Source organism: Orycteropus afer, unplaced genomic scaffold, assembly GCF_000298275.1.
Source record: "Orycteropus afer afer isolate SDZICR_OR568_19922 unplaced genomic scaffold, OryAfe1.0 scaffold00132, whole genome shotgun sequence".
NCBI classification, from domain to species: domain Eukaryota; kingdom Metazoa; phylum Chordata; class Mammalia; order Tubulidentata; family Orycteropodidae; genus Orycteropus; species Orycteropus afer.
Genome location: NW_006921719.1, coordinates 1,083,938 through 1,099,922, shown reverse-complemented (window position 1 = coordinate 1,099,922; position 15,985 = coordinate 1,083,938). Strand labels below are relative to the sequence as shown.

At 45.1% G+C, this 15,985-nt stretch overlaps 1 protein-coding gene across 1 annotated transcript; it reads right to left on the bottom strand.

Moving 5' to 3' along the window:
• Positions 1–12,867: 12,867 nt before the first annotated feature.
• TLNRD1 (talin rod domain containing 1) lies at positions 12,868–13,956 on the bottom strand. The gene has a single exon (XM_007945091.2). It carries the CDS (start codon positions 13,954–13,956, stop codon positions 12,868–12,870), a length of 1,089 nt encoding a protein of 362 aa, XP_007943282.1.
• Positions 13,957–15,985: the final 2,029 nt, after the last annotated feature.

The following is a 15,985-nucleotide window of genomic DNA, read 5'->3' as shown; positions in this document are numbered from 1 at the left end:
ACTGGGAATATAGATTACAGAATCATAATAACATATTAGTATGTTAATAACATATTAATACAGGGGAAGTACAGAATACTATGGGGGCAGTGATAGTTCAGTGGTAGAATTCTCATCTTCCATGCAGGAAACATGGTTTCAATTCCTGGCCAATGCACCTGTTGCTATTATGCTAAACAGGCTTTAGCAGAGTTTCCTACGAGAGATCAGGAAGAAAGGCCTGGTGATCTACTTCTGATAATTAGCCAATGAAAACCCTGTGGATCACAATAGAACATTGTCTGATGTAATATTGGAAGATGATGCCCCTATGTTGGAAAAGTCACATCCCATTGTGCTCGGGGTCACTGTGAGTCAGTGGACAACTTGATGGCAGCTAACAACAAAAGGGTATTACAGGGACCCACAGGAGAGGCTGACACCCAAGCTGAGGAATAGGGAGGGATGGGAACAGTGCAGGGTGAGTGGCCCAAGGAGAGGAATTAGTGTATACAACAGCTGGAAAAAGTAAGCATAAAAATGGAAGGAACCCCAGCATACTATTATGAGTAGTATTGTTTGGAAAGAGCTGTGAGAGAACAGACTAGAATGACGGCATAGACTAGAGGCATAGAAATGTCTCAATGAAGAGGTTGGCTTTTATCCTAAAGTCATCTGGGGAACTATTGAAGGGTTTTAAGTGGGTAATAACAAAGAAATTTGCATTTTAGAAATTTTGGTAAGTTACTCAACAAACCAGAGGCTCTCTTCCTCTGGTATCAAAAAGCAGATCTTTCAGCTCTGCAGCAGTCTTTATGGAGGGTTGCGGGACTCTAGGGCCATCTGTATGTAAATGGTTCAGGAGGGGCTCAGACCAAAGGTTAAGTGAGGCTCAAGAGGAAACCCACAGAAATCATCATTACATCAGACAGACCCTGATTCTTTTATTTATTCCACTGTTTTTGAGCTGTGTGGCTCTGGGCAAGTCATTTCAGTTCAGCATCCTCATTTTAAGATGAGAATAACTCTTCATCTGTGAAAGCGTTGTTTTATGGATTGAGAAACACAGTGCCTAACATGGAACATAAAAACAGTTGCTGTGTGGTTGATTCCAACTCACAGCCACCCCATGTGTGTCAGAGTAGAACTGAACTCCATAGGGTTTTCAATCGTTGGTTTTTTGGAAGTAGATCGCCAGGCCTTTCTTCTGAGGCACCTCTGCATAGACTTGAACCACCAACCTTCCGCTTAGCAGCTGACTACATTAATTCTTTGCACCACCCAGGGATTCAAGCGCTGAACATAGTAAGAGCTCAAAAAATGCTGGACATTATTATTCTTTCATTCAACAACCATTTATTAAGCATCCAGACCACCTGCTAGGGATGACAGAAATGAAAAAGACCAGGTTTTGGCCTTGGAGCTCTCCTAGTCTACCAGCCAGTCCCCCACTTTCCTGGCCAGGTATATCTTCAGGTGCTCCAGATCAGCTCTCGGTGGTCTTCAAGGATGGCAGGCAGCCAGGCCAGGATCTCTCTGTAGATAAGCTGGTCCCACTGGCCCCATTGAGGGCTCCTGATCCAAGGCCAGGACAGCAGGTTGAAGGAAGGGCAGAAAAGCTGTTTGGCTTCCTACAGTCCAGAATAGCCCTCTACCCTACAGCAACACTAACTCAAAATTAAAGAGCAGAAAAGAAAAAGGTTCCTGGGCCTTGAAATAAAACCCACTCTTCAAGGCACCTATAATCTCTAACTGAAAACTACCCACTAGCTGCACAGAAAAGAAACTCAATGAAATTCCCAGTTAAATTATATGTGGTCACCTGGCACTAAGGGTAGGAAAGACCAGTCCTAATGCCAAAATCCTTCCATTTGGTTGATGGGAAAATATATCCAATTTGATCAAATCCAAAGGATATGAAGGATCCAAGCAGTCAATGGCCTAGACTAACCCAATTCAAATGCAACGCATTGCCGTCGAGTCAGATCCGACTCATAGACACCTCTCCTTGGGTTTCCAAAGTGCTATCACTACAGAAGTAGGTTGCCCAAGCTTCCTTCCAAGGAGTGGCTGGTGAGTTTGAACTGCCAGCCTTCTGGTTTACAGTCAAATGCATTAAGTACTATGCCACCAGAGCTTCCTGGCATGGACTAAACCAACCCAAACTCACTGCTGCCAAGTTGGATCTGACTCAACGACCCCTCCTTGGGTTTACGAGGTGGTATCTCTACAGAAGTAGATTGCCCAACCTTCCTTCCGAGGACTGGCTGGTGCATTTGAACCTCCAGCCTTCTGGTTAACAGTCAAATGCCTTAGGCACTATGCTACCAGAGCTCCCTGGCCTAGATTGCTGCTGTTATGTGCTATTGAGTTGGATCCGACTCACAGCGACCCCTCCTTGGGTTTCTGAGGCAGTATCACTACAGAAGTAGATTGCCCAATCTTCTTCTGAGGAGTGGCTGGTGGGTTTGAAACGCCAGCCTTCTGATTAGCAATCAAGTGCTTTAGGCACTATGCTACCAGAGCTTAAGGATCCTCTAGTCTGTCCTAGACTGTTGTTGTTCTGTGCCATCGAGTTGGACCTGACTCATAGTGACCCCTTCTTGGGTTTCCGAGGTAGCATCACTACGGAAGTAGATTGCTCCATCTTCCTTCCGAGGAGTGGCTGGTGGGTTTGAACTGCCAGCCTTCTGGTTACCAGTCAAATGCCTTAGGCACTATGCTACCAGAGCTCCCTGTCCTAGACTTCTTGTTATTATGTGCCGTCCTTATTAACATCAGTTATGCACTTCTCTTGGTCTCTTGTAATTTGTTTTACCTTTCTATCACTTGCACTACATTGTATGCTCATTTCTACATTTCCAACTAGCACAGGGTCAGTCTTAAAAATGTCAATTGGAGATTGCTGCAAAATCCAGGACGAAGGCTCTCAGTACTTTGGCATCTCCAGGGAGCTCTGATTAATGTATGGGGTGGGTGAGCCATTTCTTCTCAGCCAGGAAAAGAAAAAGGGGCCAAAACAATGTAGGAGGAACAATTTAGGTTAGGCAATTAGGAAGTCCTTCACAAAATCTAAATGAGCTCCCAAGGGACCCTGCACAGTTCACCCCTCAAACTATATTAAAAACATCTTCAACCCTGAGATTTGACAATACATAGAAGTTCCCGTCATACAGAAATCATGGTCACATTTACATGGAAAAAAAGATCGAATAGGCTTGTTTTTTAACATTTAAAAATGTTAAATGCAGTATCGTAAAGTCTGTAGTGTATCTAGTAAACAACCTGCATATGTCTAAGAAAAAAAAGTCAACCCCCATGATGCTAAAATTATGTATCTAATCGAAAAGGGAGGATGTTCTGGCGTATCACGACAAAGCCTACTTAATACTCCTGTTATTGAAATAGTGAGTACTCTGAAAGCTATGCTTTACCAAGCCTGTGTTTCTCTAGTTATATACATGTACCACGAAAGAAACATGTGTCTGAAAAACGTCTTCAACCTTGGATGACAAACAGCATCTTAAACTGATTTCACTGAGAAAGATGAAGAATGGGCTTCTAGACCATTTCTAACAGTTACTACTGTGTAACTTTGAGCATCTCTTTTTAAATAAGGAAAATTAGACAACATGCCTGACACAGTGCCAGACCTAGTGAATGTTTCCTAAATCAGAAATATTTTACCATCAGCTTTGCTAAACCTGACACTGTTCTAGACTTAGTAATTATAGAATAAGCATCATTATCAGCAAGTTGACTACATGGAATTGGGTTTCACTTATTAGTGTAGCTCTCATGCATGGCCACCATCCTATCTGTCAGTGGAGGCTTGTGCGATGCTGTGACGCTGAACAGGTTTCAATGCAACTTCCAGACTCAGATAGACTAGGAAGAAAGGTCTACTTCCAAAAATTAGTCAATGAAAACCTTATGGATTGCAAAGGTCCATCCATAACTGATCATGGGATGGTGCAGGACCAGACAGTGTTTCATTCCACTGTGTGTGGTCCCAACGATTTGGGGTCTACTTAATGGCAGCCAACAGTAACAATCAGGTGTTCAGTGACTGCTCAGGCTGAGGTAAGAAGTCCTAGTGAAGTCAAGAATTGCCAGTGTTTTTTTTTTTTTTTTAAAAAAAAAAAAAAGAATCACCAGTGTTTTCAGAACCCTTAGTGGGCAAGCAAATTTGGGTTGAGCTTCAGAAAGTAAGGGATGATGGAATTGGAACACAGAAGCCACCTATGAGGATAGATCTTTTAAAGCAATTTACTAGCTATTAAGTCAACAGTTCCATAGTGGGTAACCTAGGTAGAAAACTCCTATTTTGCCCTAGATTATTAGATGCATTGGGGCTCATCTGAATTTGATATGAAGCATCTTCCATGGAATTCTCTCTGGTCACAGGACATGTCCAATGTCAGAGCACAGACTCCATTTAAAGAAACAGTGTAACAGAAATTGCTAAGACTCCATCATCAAGACTGGTGAAATATCAGATGATCAGTTTTTGTCAGTTCCACAGACAACTTTCCACAGCACGATAACCCAAAATGCTTACCTAATTCAAAATTTAAATTCAAGTGATAATAAAACTAGAATCATACTTAAGGTTTTAGAAATATTTTTACTGTAAGAAGGACTATTTAAGTAAAAACCTAGCTGCCAATCAAACTTTTAGGTAAATCTTTACACCAAAATTCTACCTGAAGGAAAAGTGCTTCAATGATTTGCCAATTCATTTTAGAACAGGAAGCTGATGGTCATCAACAAAAAAACGTTGGAACTTAAAGGGCATCAGTTAAGCATTAAACTGACCTCGTTTTCCTACAAAGTAGATAGTTTCTGGAGGTTTAACATCAATCCAGGTCTCCAAAAAAGCTGATTAAAAATATAATCAAGGTAACTAATAAGTGACTTTTTAATTTGATCAATAGCTTGAGTACCATCTTAAATTTAGGCAAATTAGAACAAATAAGAAACTATTAACATTTAGATAATACACTTTAATTTCAGCAGATTTTTACAAGTCTAGCATGCTCATTAAACTTGGATGCATAGTAGATATATTTCCTGTCCTGAAACAAAGAGTTTTATAGAGTTTAGTATAAGGGTTGTTGTGCCGTCGAGTCGGACCCAACTCATAATGACCCCTCATAGTTTCCGAGGCAGTAGATTGCCCCATCTTCCTTCCGAGGAGTGGCTGGTGGGTTTGAACCGCCAGCCTTCTAGTTAGCAGTCAAGTGCCTTAGGCACCATGCTACCAGAGCTCCTTAGTATAGGGGTTGTTGTTGTTGTTGTTGTTATGTGCCGTCGAGTCTGCCCCGACTCATAGCGACCCCTCCTTGGGTTTCCGAGGCAGTATCACTACGGAAGTAGGATTGCCCAACCTTCCTTCCGAGGAGTGGCTGGTGGGTTTGAACCGCCAGCCATCTGGTTAGCAGGCAAGTGTCTTAGCCACTATGCTACCAGAGCTCCTAGTATAGGGGTTAGAGACCTCTATTTCAACATAATCTGGATTTAAAAAAAAACTAACAAACAAAAACTCATTGCTGTGGAGTTGACTTATAGCAACCCTATACAGCAGAGTACAACTGCCCACACGGTTTCCAAGGCTATAATCTTTATAGAAGAAGATTGTCTCATCTTTCCCCTGCGATGGATGGTGGGTTTGAACTGCCAACCTTTTGGTTAGCAGCCAAGCACTTTGCACCACCTGGGCTCCTTACATGTATGCTATTAATAAATGTTTAGAACAACGCATACATTTACATAAGCAAATGAAATTCTAAACATCTACAATTTAATTTTTACATGATTGAGCTTAGACCTTTAAACAGATTTGTAAACCAAACTAGAAGTTGCTTAAATCAGTAAATGGATTCATTTTTAAATTATGCTACCAAATCTAAACTAGTATTTAAACTCTTCCCAGAAGTCTGAAATGTCTGACTGACATCATGGTTTTAAAAACTTGACATCTGGTTTGCCATACAAATCACTTCTTAGAGAAGACTCAGAAAATAGAGCTGTACTCATTATTTGGGCCGTCCTTGAAGATGCTACAATATACTTACTGTGCCATAATGCTAGAAGCAGTAACACGAGATTAGTAGGAGAAAACTTGCTTTTATATTTTTCTGGGTAAAAAAGAGCCCTGGTGGCTCAGTGGTTTAAGAGTTAACCAAAAAAGGTTGGTGGTTTGAACCCACCAGCTGCTCTGTGGGAGAAAGATGAGGCAGTCTGCTTCCATAAAGATTTACAGCCTCAGAAACCCTGTGGGGCAATTCTACTCTGTCCTACAGTGTGGCTATGAGTTGGAATTGACTCAACGGCCATGGTTTTTTGGTTTTTATCTTTGATGACTTTATGTAGAAAGAATTAGTGCTAAGGAACTCACCACAGGGCCTTGCACTTCATGGGAATTCATAAATATGTTATTTAATTTTTACAACAGGAAAAGAGGCACACATGTTTAGATGACACACAGAATGAATAATACCTGCCTAACTCATAAAACTGCTCTAAGGACCCAGTTACATAATACACATGAAAGCACTTTATAAACCATCAAGACCTACATAAACATAATAAATCCCTAAGTGCTCGCAGTAAAGAATAAAGTCATGGTTCAGTCATGGCTCCTACATTTATCTCCTAATACAGTGCTTCTCAGACATCACCTAGAGATCTTGTCAAAAGCAGATCTGGTTGGGTAGGTCTGGGTCTGGCCTGGGATTCTGCACATCCACCAAACTCCTGGGTGATGCCAACACCACCTCTCTGGACAATACTTTGAGTACCAAAGTACTTTTTTTTGAGTATCAAAAAAAAAAAAACAAACCCAAACTCACTGCTATCAAGTCAGATGCGACTCAGTGATCCCTCCTTGGGTTTCTGAGGCATTATCACTACAAAAGTAGATTACCCAACCTTCCTTCCAAGGAGTGGCTGGTGGGTTTGAACCTCCAGCCTTCTGGTTAGCAGTCAAATGCCTTAGGCACTATACTACCATAGCTCCTTATACTACCAGAGCTCCTTACACTTTGAGTAGTGAAGCGCTAAAAGATGAGCCTAATTCTTGGTGCATGGTTGGCCTCAAACAGCATATTTCCTGAGAACACTATATTGCAAACTCTGGTTATCCCTCAAGTGGGTTTTGGAAAAAGTCTGTACGCTTTGTTTGTGAATGTAATACTTTACAAACTAAATTGCAAAGAGATCTTTCTTGGGCAGCCAAAGAGCTAAAGGGTTGATTTTTAATTAGGTTGACTGCTGTTTTGGATTTTCCCAGACAAAAGTCAACAACAGGCAAAGCACAGAAAGTTAATTTGCCAGTTTACAGTTCATTTCAAAGGATGGTAAAAGAGATTGGGAAAACTTATTATTTATTAACACACACACACATATAAATAAAAACCTGGATTCTCAAAGATTCCAAATTGGCAGAAGAGATTACATTATCCTCTTTACCTAAAGGGAGGAGCCTGATGACAGTGGCTAAGCGCTTGGCTGCAAACCTAAAGATCAGTGGTTCAAACCCATCATCAGCTGCACCAGAGAAAACATGTGACAACCTGCTTCCTGCTCTGGTAAAGTTTACAACCTAGGGCAGGCAGTTGTACTCTGTCTATACGGTTGCTATGAATTGGATTCAACTCCTAAGCAGAGGGTTTTTTTTTTTTTTTTATTTGCCTCAAGGTCTCACTATAACAGCCAAGGGGCAATGAGGGGGATCATACCTGGGCAAACAAAGAATTTGCAAATGCTGTTGCCTCTTAAGAATTACAAGGAAATAAAAAGAAACCTGCAGAACTTGTAGCCCAGTGGTTCTCCAATTTAAGCATGCCTCACAATCATCTGAGAGGGTTTGATAAAAACAGATTGCTCCATCCCCAGAGTTTCTGATCAGATAGGCCTAAGATCAGGCCCAGAAATCTGATTTCTAACTAGCTCTCAGATGATGCTGATGCTGCCCATTCATGGCCCACACTTCAAGGAGCACTGAGTTTAGACAGTACTAAGCTTGGTGAGGGGAAGAACATGTCCACTCACAGCTGTGTCCCAGGGCCTAGCGCAGTCCCTGGCAGTTAAAAACCAGGTGCCATGGAGTCAATTTCTACTCATGGTGATCCTATGCGTGTCAGAGCATAAGTGTGTGCCATTGGGTTTTCAATGGCTGATTTTTCAGAAGTAGATTGTCAGGCCTTTCTTCCAAGGCAACTCTAGGTAGACTTGAACGTCCAACCTCAATGTTAGTAGCCAAGTGCATAACAGTATGCACCACACAGGGACTCCAGCACAGTTGGTAGTTGCCATCTAGTCAATTCTAACTCATGGCAACCCTATGTGTGCAGGGTAGTGCTTCCTAGGGGTTTCAAGGCTATGACCTTTTGGAAGCAGATCTGTCAGGCCTGTCTTTAGAAGCACCCTGGTGCGCGGCTGAACCTCTGGTAGTCAAGCCCTTAACTACTGTGCCACTCAAGGTCTCCTGGCACACAGCCCCTAATAAGTATCTGTTGAATGAATGACTATTATAACTTGTCATTTCCAGGAACAAGTTTACGACTTGCTTATGAACACTTGCTGCAAGCATCATATACACACATTCATTTCAAAAAAGTTTCATAAATGCCAGGCTCTATAGCCTCTGATCTTATGGGGTTTACAGTTAAATCAATCCCTATTATAGACACTAGTAGCACACTTTAAAAATATCTAGACAGTTATATATACTTGCAGAGAAATGGAAGCAAACAACTCACCTATCCAAACTACCCTGAAGAAAAACCCCATGTAGGTAAAAGGGGGCCAACTCATTTCATAATATTCCTCCAAAACCTTTTTTTTTTTTTTTAAATCAAAACAAGACTTGGCCTAGAGGGAACACAATTATTTATGTCCACATAGGTAATGTGGAGATGGCCTCCTTACGGGTTCTTCCAGTTGTTGGAAACTTGCCACAAGTTAAAGAGCCCCTAAGGCTTTATGTTTTCCTCTCCCGTTCACTGGGTCCTGCTTAGAAGGGACTTTGGTAGCCATTTTTCAAATCTTCGGGCCGATCCGCAAGTTACCATAGTCACATTCATTCTGAGAAACAGGTGCTTCTGTTAAAATTAGCTGTTTCAAACTGCCAAATATTTTAGATCTATGCCAATTTATGAAAAAAATAAGCCTGTAAAATAACCAATCAGATGGAACAGATGCTTCCAGAATTATAAAACACTTCAGGTAATTTTTGAAAAACATGACTCTAAATTAGAAAAAGACTAAGGTGGAGATGAGTGTAGTGATTGCAGATATATATATATATATATATATACACACACACACACACACAAATATATATATACATATATACGTGTATTTTATTTTCGGTATACATATATATGTATGTAATTATTTTTTCCATTTCTAGTATTTCTGACATCAACCTAGAATAGAGAAAAGGCAAGCTTCAAAGAGCCAAGGAACAACGGAGTTGTGTTTTTTCTCCTAAGTTTTGCGTGAAAGCTTGTTTGGTCCCAGTTACTTGGGTTGACTGTCATAAATAACGGCTTAGTCATAATGATTTCCTTCTCCCTTAATCATTCAAAGGAAGGAGGTACTTAACATGCCCTGGTTGGGATGGTACACATTAAGCCTGTGTTAGAAAACTTGCCCTCAGAAGTCAGAAGCGCCCAAGGACTGATGTCTTAAATTAACTCTAGCGTGACTTAATTAAAAGTTAAAAAAAAAAAATCAGGCCACCCTGATTTTATTCCTGGAATCACTGTCTCTGCTGACCTTATTAAATCCAATGAAATAGGTTTGAGATTCTCCTTTTTAAAAGCCAAGGGTTGTTGAAGAAACAGGTTTAGCAACTTGGTACATATGTTATTTTTCTGTACCATCAAGTCTATTCCAATTCATAGTGACTGCACAGGGCAGAAAAGAACTCCTCCACAGGGTTTCCTAGGCTGAAATCTTCATGGGAGCAGATTCCCAGGTCTTCTCTCCCACAAAGTAGCTGGTGGGTTTGAATTGCTGACCTTTTGGTTAATGGCTGAGCTTTTAACCACTATACCACCAGTGGTCCTGTTACAACTGAAGAAAGTTAAACATCAAAGACCTGTATCCAAAACCCTTGCCTAGCCAAGCAACATAGACACAGAACTACTGTGAGTTCCTCACTCTGGTTTTCTTTAATTATCTGAGAAAAGACAAGCAGAATTCATTTCAAGCCACCTGCTGGAAGAGAAATCCTAAACTTTTTTTTTATCTTAGAGACAGAAGAAAAAAAAGAAGTTAACTTCAAATTTCTTAAAAGTCTGAAACTTTTTAACAACTTAAAAGGTTAGAGATTTTTAATATTATAACTCAAAATCTATCATATACAAAAATATGAGTGCAATATTTGAGAAATATTTGGCTAAGAGAAAAAGAGGCTTTAAAATTAATTTGGTGACTAGCTAGTTAACTTCACCTAAGCAGACAGGGAAAGAGAAATTTTTTTTGGAGGGGCTCAAATTATCCTTGAAAATTATTTCTGCAAGGAACAAGTAAGTGCAAGGAAAAATTGGCAATTCTTTTCTTCTTAATCAAACACCAAATTCACAAATTTCTGGCTCTTATTTTACTTTGTGTTAGTTCCTTGCAGAGGAGTCCTGGTGGCACAATGATTAAAGTGCTCGGCTGCTAACCAAAAGATCAGCATTGGATTCCACCAGATACTCTGTGAGTAAAAGATGTGGCAGTCCGCTTCCTTAACAATTTATAGCTATGGAAACCCTATGGGGCAGGGCAGTTCCTTACAGTTTACTACTTATGATCTGCACAGGCTAAATGAACTATATAATTACAAATTCTATCATTACCTGTGTAAATTCAATACGTAAGTAAAAGTTCCTATATACATTCAGAAGTGTTACTGGCACAAAGGTCGAGCTTCCCTCCCCACCATCTCATCCCCAAAGTAATTCCTGAACCTGATCCATCCTTTAAAGAGGGATAGAAAGAGAAGAGTAACATTCTCAAGGTCATTCTCATTTTTTAAAGGCTTAAGGACTTAAGACAGATATACAACTGTTCCCTCTAACCATTTTTAAGAAAATGTATGTACACTATTTCTGCAAAATTCTTCAAATTTTTGAATTCAAGCAGCTAAACTGTCCCAGTCTTACCTAACATGGGTTGAAAAACATTTTGCATGTTGATTTTGATGTTCTCATAACAGAAATAGCCATTCAATTAAGTAAGCAATGAATACAGATTTTTGATTTCTCATATACTACAATAATTGTTTTTTAAATCATCAGATTTGTGGGAACTGCAAAATTTTAGGCACAACAAATCCCAAGAAATGTGTAAACTAAACAAATTTAAAGCATGTATGTGGCTCTTCCAGCACAAGCATTGTAATATCACTCCAAATAAATTTGTCTTTCAGTGGGAAAGTGTTCAAAACTTCAACTTCAGCAAAACCATACACCCTCAAAATTTCTTAAAACGTCTGTGGAATGGACAAACTGCATTATAATAAGTCCAAATTCCAATTAACAAAGCATTCTTCCAACATGCAATCAACCAAGGCATATCTTCCATCAAGTTCACAAAAATACACCCTCTGCCTGCAATTAAACTGCTGTTCTAGAAAGTTCTTAATATATTTTCCAGAATAACTCTCCTTCTGTTAAACAGTCTAGAATACTCTATACCTTTTTTCTACAATCATGAGTACTTGGATCTTGCATGAATAGATCTGTCTATATAAAAGACACTAAACAGTATTACTTCATGTACTACAGTACTTCTGCAGTTTCACACATAGATCATCTAATCTGGCATGCCACACAGGGTTAGAAAGAGCCTTAATCTGAAAAAGGCACAACACTAATCAGACTTTGGTCAGCCTGAACCACTGTTTGTTATGACAGGAAAATGAGTGGAAACAAAGGGAGCTAAATTAGTTTCCGCAAGAAACTAGAAAGACCGCAAAGCCCGACTACCAGCCCAGGTCCTCAGCACTATACATGATCCAGTCACATGTATGTCACCTGCCTTTATACAGAGAATGTTAAACACACAGTCCTCTCCAGTTCCAGACAAGTTCAAAGGAGTAAATCTTGAGGAAAAAGTTTAAAGGGGTGGGAAGCTGGGACCTGGTTTACATGAACACAGCACCTCACTGCTACTGAAGGAGACTCAAGTTTTCTTCCATAGATGACATGCAGCATGCAAAATCACAATTATTGAAATCAACAATAATTGCAAAAAGCCATCTGAGAAACATAACATTTTAATAGATGAAATAAATACTCCAGTACATGCAAGGTAAAAACTTGACATTGGGGGAAAAAAATCACTCTTTATAGTGTAAATTAAAAAAAAAAAAAAAACCACACACTCACAGTAGCTTTCCCCCCATTTGCAAATCACATGACAAAGTCATACTCTTTCCACACCAATTATACTCCTAATCCAACACGATTGCTTAAAAAAAAAAAATACATACAAAAAAGGTAGCTACATCCAAGTCTAACGAGTGAAAACTGAGGTAACCATTTTTTTTAATTAAAAAAAAAAAAGAAAGAAATGGACCCATGACCTCCTTCCTGCCCAATTAATGAAATTTGGTTGTGAAATTCCGGAAGATGGGCTGGGGTTGGGGTGAATAACTACACATTTATGTCCCAGTCCCTACTTGTGTATGGGCTGGTGGGCGTCTGGGCCCTCTGAGTGTGTAAGTTTTGTGCAAGGCCCTGCCTCTTGGAAGATTCCTCTTGAGTATGAACACAGGGGATGGGGTGGGAAGGGGCTTCACCTATGATTCTTTGGTATAAATGGAGAGGGGCAGAAAGTAAAGTATCTTCCTTTAGTCTAGGACGGAAGAAGGAGTATGGGGGGGAACTAATTCACAGAATTGGAATTCACTGGCGGTAAAGTCCTGGGCGAAGACCTCTCCCTTAAAGCCTGAGATAGCAGGGTGCAGCCTTCAGACACGGCGCAGGCCGAATTCCTCAGCCTCTCCCTGTGGTCCGACATCTTGGCGCCCCCATCGGGGTACTGCGCCAGATCCCTGAGGCACTGGGTCAGGAGCACGCAGGCTGACACCACGCTCATGGCACCGCCCAAGATAGCGGTCTGCACCGCCTTGCCCTCAGCGCTCACAGCGGCCGCGCGACCCAGGAACTGCGGCTCGGTGGCAAAGCCCACCAGGGCGCTCACAGCCTGCACCAGTGGCCCACTGAAGAGAGCGCAGCGGCTGCGTGCCAGCTCGCTGGGTGCCGCCTTCACCTCCCGCACACAAGCCAGCAGCGCTGATGCGCTCGTGCTCATGCACTTGACGCCCAGCTTGAACTGCTCGCGTGAAAAGCGGTCCCGAGACTTGTCGCTGGCCAGGGCACACGCGTCCGTCAGGAACTTGAGGTTGCGTGACAGGCCCTGCGACACCTCCAGCAGCAGCTGCGGCGTCATGTCGGCCAGCGGCGTGGCTCGAAGCAACGCACAGCCCTGCTCCACTTCATGGCGGCAGCGCGTCACTCTATAGCGGTCCACCAGGCCCGGCTGCGCGGGTTGCGCACCCGGCGTGGCCACGGCTGCCAGGTAGGCTGCATGGGCGGAGCATTCGGTTAGCGACACCACCAGGTCGCCCAGCTCCACCAAGCTGTCCCCTGCCTCTCCAAAGCGGCCCATGTTGAGTTGGCTTTGCACATCGTGGGTAAGAATGGAGAGCCCCTTGGTGCGCGCGATGATGGTGTCCCGGCACTGCTCGAAGGACTCGGCGCCAGCACAGGAGGAGGTGAGGCCCTCGAACAGCACAGGACGCGCCTCGCTTGACAGCAGCAGTAAGTCTGCTACCAGCTGCATTTTGCCTTTGCAGTGGTCGCAGACAGACACCAGCCTCTTCCTTGGGTGCGAGCTGGCCCCGCCGACGGTGCTCACAGGAGCCGGAGAAGCCGCCTCGCCGGTGGGCTTCCCAGCGCTGCCGCTAGCCATCGCGCCCGGGGGGCACTGGCATGCCGCTGGGGAGCCCGCTACCGCCGCCACTGCCACTACCACCGCCCCCGCGGCTGTCGCGACTGAGAAGGCCAAGGCTGTGGTGCCTTCCCCGAACCATCATGCCATCCACCGCCCCGGGCGGAGGGCACTGAGCTGCGGCGGCCAGAGCCTGGGCGGTGCGGGGCCGGACAGAGGGCCAGGAAACGCAAGAGGCTCTTCGGGACGCGAGGCGGGGCTGTGGTGTCCGGCCTCCTGGAGGACTTGCAGGAAGCATGAACCAGGGCAGGGCAAACTCACAGTCCGCGCTCCTCGCCGCCGTGTTGCCAGGAAAGTCCCCTCTTCTGGGCCGCCACCTCCTTCCTGGGCATGGCCCGGCCTGGCTGCCGAGAGGGCGGGACGGGGAAGCTGGGAGTTGTCTTTCCTTCCTTCCTTTCTTTGAAATCAAAATCCTTTCCTCGGGAGGAGCGCGGGCGGCGGCCCAGGCGGCTTTTACTGTCAGCCGCCGCGCGCGAGGCCGCCTCGGCTCCGCGGTGCACGTGGGCTTCAGGCGCCGTGACCCCGCAAAGAGGCACTTTTCCGCGACAGTGGCCCGGGTTGGAGCTTTGGGACGCGCTGCCGCTCCGGGCGCATCTCCTGCCTCCCGCTCTTGGGAAGCGGCGCCGGCGGCGGCTGCAGGACTGAGGGTGTGGCCCGCGCTGGCGCTGCCGCGCCGAGTCAGAGTCGGGCGGGAGCTTGCACTGATTGCGCACAGCAGCAGGCTCGCTCGCTCGCTAGCCTGTTCGCCACACCCGGGTGTGCCGGGCACCGCGGCGGTCCCTTCCCGCCTCGCAGTTTACAAAGTGCGGCCCGGAGCCCAGGCGGCACGCCCTCCCGGACCGCGCGCCCTGCGGCCCGCCGCCTGCTGTAGGCACGAGTCCATCCCGGTCGCCTCCTCGTCTTGGGTCAGTGGTGGCTGTGCTCTCCCGAGGGCCAGAGCCCCACTCATCAGACGCCCCTGCACGCGTCTCCCCTGCGGCCAAGCCAACTCAGAAGGTCCCCGCGGCGCTGCGGCAACCCGCCCGCGCCCCGGCTCCTACCATTTTTGTCAACCACCAACTTCCGAGCAAGCGGAGAGAAACTGAAAGGAAGGGCGGGGGCCAAAACGAAGAGGGGAAAACACCCGCTTCCTCTCCCGGAGCGGTTTCACCTCGGAGCGCGGCAGTGGGTGCGCCGCCGCCCGCCCGCCGGTGCTGCTGGAAGCTTTTCCTCTTTGCGTCCGCGCCTCGCCCCCGGGCTCGCCGCCGCCGCCTCAGCCGTAACCTCCCTGGAGCCTATAGAAATCTTTTGTGTGGCGTCACCGCCTTTCGTTTAAATCCCGCTTCCTCCTCTCGCCCTTCCTCCCGCCCCCTCCGCCGCTCCCGGATGCTTGCGCGATGCGCTGCTCCTCCCCCGGGAAGCTGGGTGGCTGCGGGAGGATGCCGCCGCCCAACGCGGACACCGCTGGCCCGGACTCTGTCGGCGTTGGGCCGGTGGTCCCGGCCTCCCCGGCGGTCCTTGGAGGAGAGGCGGGGGTAGTGGAGAGGAGGGATGCCTGCCCCGGGCTAGGGGCTCTGCGCACACCCATGGGAGATCGGGGCGCAGCCGTCAGTTGGCCTTACGTAAGCGCTTAGCCTGACGAGGGGGCTCCATGCTTTCCTCCCCGTAAAAAGAACACGTCTAAAAGGTGACCTGTTTCTTGGGGTGAAGGGAGGAGCACACCCGACACCATCCCTTGGTGATCTGCTGGGGTTCAGTAATTTCTCTTTGCGGGACATCTGATTTTCCCAGCTCTCCCCCTGTCCTTTGTTGTGTTTGATCCTCTTCCACCGCGGGTTTCTGTGGGGCTGTGCCAGGTAACGAAAAGAGCACTTGATTTAGAATCTGAAAGAGGAACGAGATAATTGCCACTTCTTCTATTTAACTAAATGTACTTTATATGTGTAGGTAGAGCACAGGTTTTGAATCAGTCTTCCTGAGGTCAGTCTTACCCCAGCCATTTGAGTTGTGT

Excerpts from the sequence above, each read along its gene's own strand:
- TLNRD1 (XM_007945091.2), bottom strand. The coding sequence starts at position 13,956 with ATGGCTAGCGGCAGCGCTGGGAAGCCCACCGGCGAGGCGGCTTCTCCG.